General features: G+C 28.4%; 1 protein-coding gene across 1 annotated transcript; it reads left to right on the top strand.

Moving 5' to 3' along the window:
• On the top strand, positions 9,096–10,429 carry LOC105166116. Its single transcript, XM_011085354.2, has one exon. It carries the CDS (start codon positions 9,457–9,459, stop codon positions 10,192–10,194), a length of 738 nt encoding a protein of 245 aa, XP_011083656.1. The 5' UTR covers positions 9,096–9,456; the 3' UTR covers positions 10,195–10,429.

The following is a 17,745-nucleotide window of genomic DNA, read 5'->3' as shown; positions in this document are numbered from 1 at the left end:
CTTTCATTAACTTCAAATTTTTAAGGATGTCTTTGTTTCTCATTCACAAAGTATCCTAAGCTCCTCTACTTATTATTTTTCAAGAAAAATTCTATATTAAATTTTCGTTTCTGAGTTGAATTAATTAGAGCTGAGCTTGTAACATGTAAATCGTACACATATTCATCTTATATTCTTTTTGTTTTTCCTTACATGAATTGTGTGAGAACGTCATATTGTATGGATTACACTAGATAATTTTTGTTATTCGATATTTGTACGTATAATTAGAGAGTATTTTGGCTAAGTTCACTTGAAACATTCCATATACGATAATTAAAGATATTAAAATTTTATTTTAAAGATAAGTTTCCAGCCAAAGTATTTGGATGAATAAGACGTCATAATATATAAAATATTAGCGTATTGGGCATAATAAGTTGTTAATATTATCATAATGACAAAAAATGATATCAAACTATTAAAATTTTAATCATATAAATAGATATTTCTTCTTTTGGGTAAATGAATGTCAATAAATCAGGAATATACCCTAAAATGTGTGATTTGAAAGTGTTGGACTAAATTGATTTTGTAACATTTCATAAATATACCCTGAAATGTGTGATTTGATGGGGGGTGGCTGCAGGAAAAGAGGCTAAAGTGGGCAGCAAAATGATTTCAAGAAGCACCATCAGAACTAAACACAGTATTGTAGAAAAAGGGTAATTATTGTGGTAGATTTGGTGGTGGGTTCTCTTTAATTTCTCTTCTCCAAATTCAGATTTACTCTTTGACAACTTAAATCATCTTTACACCTAATCTCAATCACTCTTTCATCATCCTTATGGCCGAAACTATGGACTTGTGCACTAAACCTCCTTTAATTAATTTTACTTAACCCAAACATTAGCACATCTCGCCCCTCCATCTCCTTTTACGAAAATTCTTACTCGACCTGGTTCGACCCAATCAATTCAATTATAGAGCAAGTATGACACACCTTTTCTGTGATTGATCGTAATACACTTGTCATGTGATTAGTTCAGGATTAGCCAAGTCGAGTCCGAAAATTTCCCCTCCTTCCAAATCTTTCCTCCTTAAAAAGAGGAATCAACTGCTAAAGAAGATCCTCCGATATTGTTAATATAATTGAATATTGTTTACGCAAGCGAGTACGGTTATCAGGGCCCTTTCTGCTAAGTTCTAATTGTTAAGGTTTATAGCATAAGATTGTCGTTGAATTCTGAATCTAAATGAATTTGGGATCTGATCAAACTTAAGTTGGACCTATCTCATTGTCGTTTCTACACTCTATTGTGCATATTTCTTGTATTACAAAATTTTACTTCATTTTCTTTGGGGCTGATCAGGTTGCCTGATCGTTCCCCCACGATAGCTTCGACCTTCATTTGAACAACCTAAAACACAAGGCCGGAGTAGCTAGGGTTGTCCCTCACAAAGCCCTTCTTCATCCTGACGCTCAAATCAAATAATTGATTGGATGATGATAATTTAGAGTTCTTTTTCTTAATAATAAAAAAAAAACTGAATAAAAATAAGGGATAATTACACTTCCTTCCTTGAGGTTCGGTGTCATTACATGTAAATCTCCTGTGATTTGAGAAATTTGATTGTAAAAATATTTATTTAACCTGCAACAAATCAACAATAAACCAAACGAAGGTGTGAACTTTTTTTTTTTTAATATCAGCAAATTCGATGAAATTTGACTATTGGAAGAACTTATTTATTAAACAAAAGCAAAACTCAGAAATACTAAATGTCATAGGGTCTAAAATCAATTTCTACATCATCAGATATAATCTACCCACATAAAACAAGGAAAAATGCATCTTGAAATTAAACATGAATTTCAACTTTCCACCTTCCTGGGGGGGTAAAAAAGCGAAGAGCAACCGTGATCCACCCGGAAAACTTTTTGCTTTTAACTTAATGAAACCCAATACAAACGCGTGTCCAAACGGTCCCTATAATTCTTTTTCTCATCTTTTTGTAAAGTTTTTTCTTTCCTCTCATAAATCGATTATAATTACATCAAATATTAACCAACATATGTCGATTATTAATATAGTTTAATTATTAATATCAAATATATAATTAAAAAATTATTATTATTATTAAAGTATATTAATATGCACATATTAATAAAAACTCGAATCCATAAAATTTTAATTATGGAACCTCAATTGTGTCGATCAGTAGATACCGTTATCAGTGAATAAGTTGGCGTGAAAAAAGGAAAATAGGAAAAGAAATTTAATTCCCTTTTCGAATTCTTTTTGAACAAGTGAAAATAAATAATTAGTTACAGAGTACAATTTTATTCGGTCAAGTATTTTTGGTTACAGTAGGTACAAGGAACCAAGGCACGTGATCGGAACGCCCCTCTCCCCTGTTTGACGGGGCAACAAAAAGTTGCACGTGACTTGTGTGTATATATGTGTGTGTTCATGCTAAATTTGGCTCGGCCACACGAGGTCACGGTCTTGTCTTTTGAATTATTTTTCTGTTTTTTTTTTTTAAATTATTGGTTTTGATTTTTGCTATCTTTTTCAACGAAAATTCGTGACTCTTTTTGCATGCAAATAATTGAGGGCAGAGTTCTTGACGTTCACGTTCGGGCAGATCAAGAAGAGCTGCACCGTTTACAAAATTTTTTATCAAAATCAATTTTGATTAAATCAAATTAATTACAGAATAAGTACAATATATATATTTATATTTTTTAAATTAAATATTTATAATATGATAAGTGTATTATATTTATCATATAATTGATGCATATTCGACTAAATTCGATTTGAGCAATAATTTTCCTACACAACCAAATCAATTATAGTACAACACAGTGTTGTTAGAATTTGCAGTATTATTGTGATGTCTCAAAATTTGAGCTAGTTCACAAGACTACTTTTCATGTTTATATTCATCCTGATCGAAGCCAAATAATATTAAAAATAGCAAGTCGTGGATGACTACAAGACAAATTAATGAGTCAGTGTAGAAACATAGACGATAAATAATATTGTAATGGTTAATTGTATTTTTTAATTAATATATTATTAAATGTATTATTAAATATAATTAATAAAATATTTAAGTATATAATTAGTAATTAACAATTATAATATTAATAAATTTATATAAAAAGAAAAAGAAACTAACATTTTGTTAATAGTGGGCATCATCCACAACTCCAACTTGTGGATGAAGTCCATGATTCCAAGAGTCGTGGATGAGGTCCATGACTCCAATAGAAAAATTAAAAAAAAAAATCAAAAATATGATCCACGACTTGCTATATTTTTGTTATGATTGAAAAAATAATATTATTTGTGTTATATTATTTATTTATTTTAATAAATAAGCTTATATAGTTTTTCATATATTGTTAATATATATATGTTATGATAATGAAACAAAATAAGATCTTCAAGTTCACATTCTTTCTCTAACAAAAACAACAATTACGCGTACATGAAAATATTAAATTAATAATTTGATATATTATTCAATAATTTAAATGACAAATATTGATAAAAAAAAAAAGTAGCATAAACCTCAAGTAAATATTCATATATTTAACAAAATAAAATCATAATTTGCCTTTTTTTTTTTCCCTCCAACGAATTGGGTACAATTAAATTATGAATTTAAAACAATTAACAATCAATATATATTAATTATCAGTATCAAATATGTATAATCAATCAATAATTATTATTATAAATAGAAAAACCGCTATTAAAATAAATTAATACACATACATTAGTGGGACTCGAATCCATATTTAAGATTATAAGGCTTCAACTTAACTAAGCAAGCTAGGTTTTTAGCCTTTTAATTACAGTAAAGGAGAAATTTTAATTCACATTGAATTTTTATGAATTTAAATTAATTGTATAATAAATAATACACTTATCATATAACTGATGCAAACCTTAATTTGAGTAATAGAATTTCTTACATTTGCGTTCAACAAAATGTCCAATTACCCAACAATTCCTATTTTACTCCTTTCTTAATTCTACACTCTACCTCCTTTCTTATTGTTGACGACGAAATTCAGACATATTTGAGGGTGGACTTTTGGACATGACTTTTGGAGCCATGCATGTCTAATCAAATTATTACACAAAAACACTATGCCTAAATGATTCTTTTGGGTGTTATTAGACTGTAAGTTTGGTAATTTTATACATTTAAAAATATCTCCCAATCACACTTTGACACCAAGTCTTGTTTTCTAATTGATTTTTGAAGTAAGAATAATGAATTATTATTTATTGAAATAAATTGATCGCAGTCATTCCTGTCAGATATCAATATCGAATAAACCATTACAACAGTCATACTATGATTAATAATATCAAAAATATTAAATCAAATCAACGCTTACTATTACAATAGAATCACCACCTACTATTAAAAAAGAAATAAGATCCCACACATAAAGTAAGATTCGAGCTCATGGGACCCCAACTTCGTCAATTTTTATACTCTAGTTGATTTATGAGCCATAATACTTAAGGGTGCAATTAAAATCTGACCTTCGAAAAGACCCTTCTCGACTTCTCCAATGGGGTAAATTCAAGTCTACAAAATAAAGATAGAAAAATAGTAAATTCTAAAATTTAAAATTAGCTCGAATCCGAAGAGGGTTTCGAGTCTATGAGGATCCGCCTCAATTGAATAAATTTAATATATATATATTTAAATTTTATATGTAATTTAGCTAAATTCCTCACCTTTTCTCTATAACTTTTTGCCCCAAATTCATACATTCAAATAGTAAAATTTTAATTTTACCACATAATATATATATATATATATATGAATGAGAAAAGACAATAATGTCGTTATCTAATAAGATTCCTTGATTCGATGAATGATAGGTAATTTCCCTTACTTGGAGGAAGAAATTAATGTCTTAAACCATAATCAAACAATCATGATTGTATTTTCCCAGGACGCTTTGGTGTAATCATTTCTGCGTGTCTTTTGGTGATTGCAAATGAGGGAACAATAATCAATGATGTCTTAATTTAGTAGTTAAGTTTAAGATTCAAATCCTATAAACAATTAATTAAACAACTATAAATAAGTTCAAAATTATAAGTTGGGGTCCCACCAAACATATGGATATTTATCTTATTTTAAGATATATATCTATTGAACTGAAGTATTACTTAAGATATTGATATAAAATAAGACAAATATTCATACGTTCAATGATACGTATACACGATCACAAATTAAATTTTGTTCCAATTCTAAAATTTGCCTTTTGTGTAGAGTCCACAATAACCTTTGGGCTACTCAAGTGATCAAATTCTTGTTTATTAATATTATTTATTTGTTTTTTTTTTAAAACGAAGATCAAAATTGATTTTCACTTAAATATAAATAAAGTTTAATTATACTAAAATTTTCTCTAAAAATAGAAAATTATACTTTTCATTAAAAAAAATTTTATATTATACTTACACCCTTTTTAAAAATTCACTGTTTACACTTAATCAATTTTATTAGAATTTGAATTCAAGATGCTGACATTAGCAAAAAGTTAAAAAAGAGAAAAAAAGCTTTTTTTTTTAATTTTATCCCTTATACTTACGGAGAAAAAGATGTAATAATATTAATCTCATTTTCTATATATATATATGTATCTATTATATTTATCCCTTTATAAGTACAAAAATATGCATTAATATATTAAATTAGGGGCGAAATTCAAATTTTATATAATACTTTTTTGTTTATATCAACATTTTTGTCCAAACCGTAAAAGGGAGTCAGGTGTAAATTGAGAATTTTTAGAGGGAGTTTAAGTGTAAACTCTTTTACGAAAAAATATAATGTAACAATTTTAGAGGAAGTCTGATTATATATAATGTATCATATATCTCGATGTGCTGAATAATATTTCTTTAAACACGTTATTATTTATACTTGTTTGGACTTTTATGAAGTTTGTATTAATCATTCAATCGAGCTGGAATGGGTTCCTTTAAGTCAATCACTCATTGAGATCGAGTAATTTAATATTTTTATATTTTTATTATTCTTTTATTAATTAAAAAATTATATTTACTTTCGGTTTTCAAGTCTAAAAAGAATTTAAAAAAATACGAATAATTTTATGGTTTGCTTACGCAAACTACTCATATTATTTGGATAATTCACATATACCTATAAAAAATGTCAACACCTTTACATAAACTACCTCAGTTTTTTTTTGTCTTAAAAAATATCAACATTATTACACAAACTACACTACCTATTTGACTGTTAAGAATAATTTCTGTAATTAAATAAAAGAATAAGGATAGGTTTTATAATTAAATTATAGTTCAAAGAGTAAATATGATTATTAAAAAAAACAAAAAAAAGTACAGGTGAAATTTAAAGAAGCGTACCAGACTAGTGTAGGATGCGGCACAGGCCTAACCCTCTGCAACACCACGCTCGCGGTTTTCTTCAAACTGCAGTCTTGCAGCTCTGCTAACTGCTAACTACTAACTTTGACATTCTTACAAGAATTAAGAGCTTGCTTAAAATTAAAATATATTTTAACTTAATTTTAGGACATAAAACTTTAATTTATAAATAGAGTTAGTTACGTTAGGACCTATCTGAAAGTGTGAAATTATATTTTCTTTCAAAAAGAATTTAAACGTATATTTACACCCCATTTGAAAACTCACCATTTACACTTGGTCCCGTATTTCGTTAGAATTTTAACGGAAAATACTCACATCAGCATAAAAAGTATATAAATTTATAATTATACCCCTCATTTTATATTTGGATAAATTACAACCATCTCCTTTAGGGGTTGGTGCAATTACGAATACCCCTCATTATTTAAAAAATTTGTAACACTCCCTTGTTGTTTGAAAATTTATAAATATCCCCATCAAATGAAAAATAATTATGGTCCTTAGATAATGATGTAAAAGTTACTATTTTACATCGGCTTTTACTTTTTTTTAAAAAAAAATAAAATATTTGAAAATATACAAACAAAATTGAGTGTGGGTAAAATAAATAATTCATTGACAATATTATTTGAATATGTTATAAAATTCTAAAAAGTATATGAAATTATAGTTCACAATTCAAAAGAGTATTTTGGACAATTCACTATAAAAATTGGATGAAAACCCAAAAAAAATGGTTCGTTGTTAGAAGGATGTTAAAATTTGGGTGATATTTATAATTTTTTAAATAACGAGAAGGTATTTATAATGATGCTAAACCTTAGGAGAGGTAGCTGTCATTTACCCTTAATATTTTCATGTAATAATTTTGTACTTATATAATAAGAAAAATGTAATAATGTCGACCTCACTCCATTTATATGAATATTACATTCATCCCCTTGTACATACAAAAATATATACGATGAAAATGTTAAATAAGGGGTAAAACTAAAAATTTATATAATTATTTTTGTTGATCTTAGCATTTTTCGTTTAAATCTTAAAGGAAATGGATCAGGTGTAAATAAGAAAATTTCAAATGAAGTGTGTATAATTTAAGACTATTCTCGGAGAAGTGTAATTTTACATTTTTAGAAGAGGTCTAAGTATAATTCACCTAAAGATTATTATGTGTTTCACGACTAAAATTAAGACAACGTTTTGCTAAACTTATTTAAAAGATCTCTCATAAAACGTTTTTATAACTTATAAGATGTCAGATCTTGCTCTAAAAGTAAGTTCATAAAGGGTTTTGATCAAATAAAATTATACAAGTTATAAGATTTTAGTAATGATAAATTTATAATTAATTCACAAGAATTTGTTGAGATTTCAAAAATAAATTGCCGTTATTTTTTTTGAAGAGCTTATAAACTCCTATCGTATTTTTAGACCTTATAAGATATTTTTGTAAACAAAATTACTAAATATTTTGTAGTATCTTATACACTTGCAAATATTTTATAAGATATTTAAAAGAGCTTATATATATATATATATATATATATATATTCACCTCAAACACCATCTCAGTCTCGGTACTGATGTGATTTATCAAAATTTCATTTTTTAATTTTTTTTTGAGTGGCAGTTACATACATAATTACCAATTATATCAATATCTTGATAAATAAAACAATATATCGGCTCAACCAATACCTCAATATAACTAAGAACAATATCTAAATTACATTACCTCACGTAAAGTGAAACAAACACTCCCATCACAAAAAATTGGACAAACACTCACTTTAAGACGAGATAAATACCCATACGTCTAATAAAACTCAAATTCATAAGTTTAAACTTGTTCATAAAATCATAGTTTTAACCAATAAGCTAAAACATGATTGGTATTCTTATAGTAGTTAAGGATTGATATTTTTAAGAATGTAAAAAGTATTGAAATTTATCATGTCATTGAATTATACTCAACCACACCTTCCAAGAATAATTCAATTGGCATATTTTTTTTTTACTGAAAAACTAGTCAAGTCAACTGAATTGTCAATTATTATATATATAAGCATTTATGTTGGATAGAAGCAGTTTCGGATAATCTTCTTAAGAACGACGACCAAAAATCTTCTTCTTGATCGTAGATTATCTATACTATTTTTGTTAGGGTATTTGAACTTATTTTTATTTATATTATACTAATATAAACTATGTAATCGAATATGTTAAAAGCTCTAAAAAACATTGCACTTATTTCTCTATGTTTTTTTCATTTTTTCAAAAGAAAAATCCCATAAAAAATAAAACAAAAAAAAAGAGTTATATGATTATCAAGTGAAATTCTAATTCACCTGAATCAATTATATAACAAGTGTAATGAATGCACTTACTGTATGATTAAATGACGGTTTAAGAAAAATGACCAATTATATTGCAATTATATCATACTTGTTGTGTGATTGGTTAGATTAAATCCTAATTTGTGTAAAAAAATAAAAAATAGATTAGCAAAAGAGTCTTTCTTTTAAGATTATTCTGTCCTACTTTTTTAAAATAAAAAAATTATTAAATTCTGAAAAAATAAAAGCAATCATTCACCGTTTCCACCCCTCGCAGCAGTCTATTTAAACGGTACCATAGTATGCACACACCCTCCAGTACAAGACCCACTCAACCCCAAAATCCGACCAAAATCCCACGCTTTCCAAACACACACCAACAACGTAAGAATAAAAAACCGCCAATCCATCACTCGGGTCTCCTCGATTTCCCTTTTTGTGTCTATGTATATGATCTCTGCACCTTCAAATTCCACATGCCTTTCCATTCCTTTCTCTTTTCCTCTCCATTTCTCTCCGGGAGTTTCGTTTCCCTTTGATTTTCTCTCCCCCTTCGCCGCTCTGTTTCCGTTCTTGCAGCCCCCGCCTCCCTCGGAACCTTGAAAACAGCAAACATTGTTCACCTGATCGTTGAAGGTCTGAGAGCCCGTTGCAAATTTTTGAGGATTTATATGGAGACACAATTAGTGTTTGATGTCGTCAAGTTTGAGAAGGAAAAGGCTATAGCCAGGTTCAATCGCTTTCGCAGAATTGCGAGGTTATGGCAGATTTTCGAACTTGTGGTGGTTTTCGGGCTGATTTCGTGGTCGTCGGCGCGTGTGCCGGCGGTTCTGAGGGTAGCGGCGGCGTGTTTTGTTGAGTTCTCCGCTTATCTCTTCAACCACCATGTCGTTTTCCTCATTGGAAACGCCATCATCGTCCTGCTGTTCGTGCTTTGCCGCCAGAATGACTCCGCGAGTCTCTCCGGCGAAGGGGATTTCTACGAAGACTACGTTAAACACAGCGAGGCCGCTCGTCAACCCGAGTCTACTCCGTCTCCGACGCCGGATACGGCTTACAGTCCTCCAACAGAAGTCGTTAGCGGGGGCGGCGATGAGGAGAAGCAGATGGTAGTGTGCACGGAGAAGACGACAGCGGTTTCGCAATGCGACGACGTGACGGCAGCGATAGAGAAGGCGACGAGGCAAATAAGGAAATTCCAGAGGACACAGTCAGAGAAACTGAAGCGAGAGATTGGCGTACGGCCGCAGGCGGAGCTCCGGAGATCGGAGACACAGAACCGGCGGAAATCAGTGAGTTGCGGTGAGCGGTTGGACGCGTCGGAGATTGAGAGACTCAGCAGCGAAGAGTTCCGGCGCACGGTTGATGCCTTCATTGATAAACACTGGTGCAAAAAGAAACTGAAATAAAACCCATTTCGAGAAAAATGAAAATGAAAATGAAAATGAATGTAAGAAAAAATGATGTTGGGAGAAGTACGTGGATGAATTGCCTAATCCGCTGTTTATCTGGAATTAGTTGCCCAATTTTATCCACTTTTTCTTATTTCTTCTTTTAATGTTATGATCTTCTTCACTGTCTTGACTGTAGTTATCTTTGTTGAATATATATATATATTAAGGATAATTACACTTTCCTGCCTTAGGATTGCTTAAATTAAATGTAGACTCTCTTTGGTTTGAAAAATTACAATTAATTTAATACTCTAAAGTATGCATCCATCTTATAAATAAATTTCTTTTTTAGCCAAAATTTATTGAATTTACTGATATTAATATAAAAATAAATAAAAATTAATACTTACCCTCAATTAATTTATTACTGATTTACTGTTGATAAAAAAAATTCGGCTAAACTACCCTTGTAACGGTCAAGATATACCTCTTCACATGTATTAACGAGTGAAGATGTATGAGGATAATTTGATCATAAAAAGATTTTTTGACCTCTAATAAAACAGTAATAAGTCAATTGAGTGAATTTTAACTAATATAGGAACTTATTTAGTAGATGGAAGCAAACCTCAGGGTAGCAGATGGAAGCAAACCTCAGGTGTAGTATATATAATTTTTCAAACTATACGGGTCTATGTGTAATTACAGTAAACTTTAAGGGAGGTGAATATAATCATTCCAATATTATCATGAGTTTCGACGTATCTGTACTATTTACTATGGAGAAAGTTTGAAGTAATATTCGCGTAATCGGCACTAAAATAATTATTTGGTTTCATTGTTAGTGTTGTGAATAACTTTTGAGTTAATTACACTTAAACTTTTTATAAAAATATAAAACTATATTTTTCTCTCAAAAAATTTTAAAATTACACTTACACCCCTCCAAAAATTCTTTATTTACACTTGACCCCATTCTATTAATATTTAAATGAAAAACACTGATATTTTTCGCACAAAACCTAACAAAAAAGGATTAAGTGTAAACAATGAATTTTTTAAAATATGTAAGTGTAATTCGAAAATACTCCCCTCTCTTCCACTTTTGTGAACCTCGATGTGAATTTAAAATGATTTAGAGAATAAAAAAAATACTTTTGAAAAATACTATTTACTATGACTATTTGTTATTAATTGTGACAATAATTGTAATTATATGTTATGATTGTTGCAGTGTAGTACATAGTATGTGTTTCCATGTTGGGAATATAAGAATATTTAAATTATGAGGAATTTAATTACATTACCGTCCACTAAATTATGATTTATCTACACAAATCATTCTTCGTTTTGGACAAATTACACATACATTTATTAGAAATATTAATATTATTTACATAAATTATCCCTATTTTTTGAAAAATTACAGATACACTCTAAAAAAAGTGAACATCATTACACAAATTATTCATATTTTTTAACTGTCATTAGTTAATCATTGCATAAAAGATAAGAATTATTTATATAAAAAAATATATAAATCAAGGTGTAACTATAATTATGGCTTTGAAAATTCTTGTTGGTTTGGCTTGTGGGAGGAAGGAAATTCTTATGTAAATAATAGGCTACTAAAATTCAATAATCTTGTAATTTTAAATTAAACTAATATTAATTATTATATTAAGACATGGGATAATTGCACCATGCAGACGAAATTATCATGTTATATGGGGAAAGATATACCTTCTCATACGAATTAGCGTGTGCCGATGTACAAGGATAACTTGGTCATAAAAATTTATTTAACCTACAATAAGTCAATAATATATAAGTCAATTGGGAGGTAAATATTAATTTTTATTCAATTTTTTATTAATATAAGCAAATTCGATTAATTTTAACTAACAGAGGGATTTTTTTGTTGTTGATAAAAACAAATGCCTTGGGTATCTAATATAATTTTCAAATCGTAATGGGTCAATGTGTAATTACATTAAACTTTCGAAGTTGACAGCGTAATTATCCTTTAAGACATCAGTAAGTAGTTCAATACACCTCGTTAGACGAAGGTATCGAATTACAAATTTGTAATCTATAATAATAATGCCCGTGTACTGATAGAATTGCATAATTTACATCAATATCAATAAATTAATAAATACATCGATTCGATCAATAAACCACGTTAAGTTGCATGTGACAACATATTTTGATTAAATTTTTAGTTGGATAAATTGAAATGTTGATGAAGTAGTTAGATCTTCCATGATAAGGTAATTAAATAAATTATGGAGTATTATAATCCTAAACTAAGATTATAAGGTCAGATGATTACAACATAAACCAAGAATTAACAAATCTTGAAAGAGGAAAGTAGTACAAGCAATCAGCTGCTGCCTACATGCATCTTTGTCATTATATATATGTGTGTTGGCTTAGAAAAGAATGGCCAGTATTCGGCGGGGTACAAGTAGCTTTATGGACCCATTCCATATTATAACTTCTTCTCGTCCCCATCTCATCTTTCTTATTTGGATGTTGTGTTTAATTTTTGTTGGGTCATTGCGACCCGTTGATCCGGATCGTTCAAAATTATGTTACATGAACCTTTATATATATGAATATTTGATTCTATAAATGTGAAAAATATAAAGACCTAATATTCGAAAAATTTGTAAAAATAAAGTATTAATTGCACTTCCTGTGATATGAAAAAATTTCAAAAAACCCCTTTAAACTAGAGTTGGTGGTACACGCGCATTGACTGTTAATATGTGACTGAAAAGTGTATTGTGTTTTCTGACAATTTAGCCTTTCTCTCTAATCTAATAAATATAGTATTATATATATGTATATATATTATTTGATATATAATATATAATTTAATATATCTTAATATAATATATAAATATTTATTAATAATAAATAAATATTAATATTTTTAATATATCAACTGTGTTTTGTTGTGAGCTTGTGATGATTCATGAGCATGCATGTGTGCGTAGGGGAACGTGTGGGTATGTGAGTGTTGCCATGTGGTGGGGTGGGGTGGGGTGGGGGGGGGGTGATTTATTATTTTTATAAATAATAATAATGCATATAATATAATTATTTTGAAACATCTAACTCATTTTCTAAAGCTATGTAGGATTAAAGCCCCGAAAAAATATTCAATTGGAATGTCATGTCATTTTCTCTGTCAAAAATCAAAGTTCCAGCATCGAAGGACTAAATTTCATCGATTTTGAAACATAATGGACTTACAAAAAATAAGCATAGTTGTCGAACTAAAATTAATATTGAGCATATTTAATGGACTAAAAAAATAATTTTCCTATATAAATTTTATTTTTATATATTATAGACATATTACAAGTATATTTTAATTAAAAATTTATATTTTATATTATATAAATATATATTTTCTCCTCATATATATGGAGGAACATTTAACTCATTTTCTCTAAAAACAGGCCTAGATTGACTAGGAAACAAGGCGAATCATAATTCATAAAATAAGGGTGATTTTTTATATTTAAATTTTTACAGAATTTTTTTTATATTTTCGTATATCACAAAAGGTCCAAATGAATTTAACTCTTTTATAAATACCCCAAAATTATTTTAGCCCATAATACGTTATTATCATTTTCAACATCATGTAATCATTGTTGAGTACTACCCAATATATTTAACGATCTACTTTTTTTTATCAAGTTTCCAAACATCAACAATTCGTAGTATCCGGACCTCGACTCCCAACCTGGATCTGCAAGAAAACCTTCTCATGACAATATTGAGTAAACTCAAATTTTGATGCATACAATGATTTTACAGTCAAGTCTTAAATAGACATCGTAAAATGTAGTGAATTACCAGAATGATGAAATAATTAGTGCAAAAATGATTGATGGCCCATCAAGAATCCGGGATTAGTGGCTTTCGAATTTTGCCTTTTCCCCCACACTAATTATCACCCAATTAATCCTTCAAATACTTTCTCTCTCTACAATTGAAAAGCCACTTTTTTTTAGTGATAATGAATCACAAAAATTCAACAGTTGGGTACTCATAATTACCTATCCTAATTAAAGATTAAGCACATATATAAAAGTGGGGTTTTGATGGAACATTCTTTTTCCTTTCCTCCCCGAAAAGAGTTTGATTATTTTGCCCCTTAAATCTTCTTAATTATACCAATAAAGTCTTATTACAATCAAAATGTTGCGAGTTCAAATTCTATAGATACGAGTCTACGTATATTTACTTTTATGGTTGTTTGTTGTTTTTTCTGTCTCGTTTCACTATATATATATATATATATTTTACTATTGTCTGTATGTTAATTAATATGGACTAAAAGTCGAAGCAAATGACTATTATGAACCATGGCTAGATAAACTGGTGTAAAAACTCACCTTATTCACCATCACAAAATCTACGACGGATGGATATTTGCTACGACTATTTAATTCTTTTTAGTATTTGAAGATATTTATTGATTTGAACTATTGATATATTAAAATCGTCTTTGAATAATTATAATATATTACATGATGTAATAAATCGCATATCTTCTTAATTATCAAACATTCATTCCTTACGTTTATTAATCATAAATCCTTCAAATCTCATTGATATCTCTCTCCCCCTCCCATCTATCTACTTTTATTAAAATATTTAAATTATTCTGTATACATATTTAAGCATGCCACACGAATTAATAATAATAATAATAATAATAAAAAGTATAGGGTGGTGATAGAGTCAACAGCTTGATGGGTAGGGTCAAAATTAAACAAATAATGAAAACCTAATAATTGAAAGAACGTATTAGTGGTTGGTATAAGGGCTTCGACATAGAAGCATACAATATGAAAAATTAAATATAAAATTAATTAAAAGCTCTATTTAAATAACTATATATATACCTATTTTATTTATTTATTTATTTTTATTTATTATTGTCAAGCACTTGTCACTTCATATATTTCTAAAACCAAAACATTTGATTATATATATATATATGCTACTCCATGTATTTCAGCTCCTACCAACCCTACTTTTCTTCCCAATTTATATACTAAAATATAAAAATCATTGAACATCTTTATATAAAGCAAAATGGCTTCTTAATTAATTAGACTGTAACTTATAAAATAGATTTTAATACAACATATATATATATATATATACCTCGTACATTTGTACGTATATCAAGAATTCTTTTTTTTTTTTTACATTTTAAATCTGAAATCGAAACATCAAAAACTGTGAATGTACTTGTCTATAAAACTACAGTGTGCTGATATGATGTAATTCACATAAATAAATGAGGACTTGTGAAAATATGTAGTCAGAAATTTTTATTATAAATCGGTATTGTATATGTTGTATTGAACTACTTTATATGTACGTGCTATTTGTATAAAAAATTATTTAAAGTAGCAGAAATTTTATACGGGGACGTGTATATATAAATTATAAGACAGAATTCTCTACTAATTTATGATAAAAGATTTGAATTCTAGACTGAGTGAGTTGTATTGATTAAGATTAATCAAACCACACCGACCGATCATCCTTAACTTTTCTGTTTAGAATAATTGTATATATATAGAACCTGGTCAATTGGTCTTTATGAAGTTCCTCTAAGACTGTTAGCAGAAATCCATGTTGAAATAGAAAAAAACAAGGACGTTTCTTTTTTCAGGGGGAAAAAAAGTGTACTATAAGCAATAATGGACTTGTAGTCGGCCAAGGCCGTTAAATGATTAATTAAATTAGTGGTACAACCATTAAAATATACACCACCAAATAATAAATATAATTATTGACATGTAATTAACTTTAGAAACAAAAATAATTAAAGACATTACTACATATATTAAATTTCAGGGCAGGGAACTTTTTTCACCCAAATTAAATTTAATTAGATCAAATTAATTATATAATAAATATAATAAAATAAAACCCCACACACTATTGGGATTTGAACCCATGATTTTAAAATAATAAAATTTCAATTTCACTAATTAAATTATGGTTTATTGGCGAGAGGGAGATTTATTGTGATCATCAATAAATTAAGTTACGTGTGACATTGTTGGAATTGGACTTCTAACAGTCCTTTTTCTTGCGGGGGTGAACAAAATATATGTTATTAAGAATATTGGATTTATCATTTCATGGTTTAATCAAAAGTTGCAAAGTTCAAATTCAATTATTTGAATGTATGGAGGACAATGGTTATATTATGAAAATATTTTACGTAATGGACCTAACTTGAACATAATTTCTTTTGGTTTTATTTCAGGACGATTTGTTTAGTTACAATTCTGTCACTTGATGTAAAATTTTATTTCACCAAAGTTCCATATAATTATATCATTAGTATTAAAATTACGGTTGAGAAATATAAACATATATATATAATGCAACAACTAGAATAAAAATGTATATATTTGAAAGTATAGTGATTTAAATCCACCTTTTGATGATGGTATTTTAATTTTTGAATCCAGAAGGAATTACGAGGCAGTCTACTGATTTGATTTCATCGTCTCTCAAGGAGACTTAATCCCTCATTTGAGGGGCCACTATTTATCGTAAAATTCTATTGTTATGACCATTCTTAGTACATTTCTTTAAAAAAAATTTACTTTTTAGTTGACTTTAATCAATTTTTATTTTATTTTTTTATAGTTATCGTTTGTGCCTTATATTTTATCAAATAGTGTTAGGATATCAGCGTATTTTTGGGCTGAATTTCATAAATAATAACTTCATCAATGACATATAAATATAATCTTCGTGAATGTAACGGACTTTTTGCACGTTTCAAATAAAAACATACTTGAATAAATAAATTAATTAGATAAAAAAAATAAACAAAAAGCGCAAATTTTTCAAATAAAAATGCTTTTGAAAACGGTATATGTATATATATATATAAACAAATGAGTGAGAGGATGATTTTATCAAGCAAAAAAATTCAGAAGCTATAATGTTATTTAAAATTAAAATATTTGTCATATTAGTCTAGTAAATATATCCATACAATTAATTTTCTAATTTATATTCTCGTCTCTGGATATTTTAAATGTTGAAATCGAAAAGATTAATTTAAAGTGAATTAAATAGATAAAAAATATTATTTTGAATTGAAATCAAATATCGGGATTAAAATAAATTTTATCTCGTAATTATGTATTTAGACATAACGTCAAGTTGGGAGCGTAATTTACCTTTTGGTTATTTACATTTGTAAAAGAGGAAAAGGGAATGACCCTTAACGTCCCTACCTTCATTAATTGACCTCATCGTTGTAGGACCCCTAACCCTCTGTTTTAGTAAATTTCCATATGTGGCTTCTGATTTGGCCTTCACATCCTCAACATCTCATTCACTGTTACCACTCTTTTGCTCCCTCAACTCCAATCCAATTTCAAAATTTCAACACTAACCTAACCAACTTGAAAACGACCCTTTCTCTATGCTTTTTCCCCTGTGTTTTCTTACATATGTTTAACGTGCGGTATGACAATCTGGGCAAAAATTATTGGT

The sequence above is a fragment of the Sesamum indicum genome, linkage group LG7 (genome assembly GCF_000512975.1).
Source record: "Sesamum indicum cultivar Zhongzhi No. 13 linkage group LG7, S_indicum_v1.0, whole genome shotgun sequence".
Lineage (NCBI taxonomy): Eukaryota > Viridiplantae > Streptophyta > Magnoliopsida > Lamiales > Pedaliaceae > Sesamum > Sesamum indicum.
This window is presented reverse-complemented; position numbering and strand designations above follow the sequence as displayed.

Bases quoted from the DNA above. Each gene is read 5' to 3' on its own strand.
- LOC105166116 (XM_011085354.2), top strand. From the start codon at position 9,457: ATGGAGACACAATTAGTGTTTGATGTCGTCAAGTTTGAGAAGGAAAAG.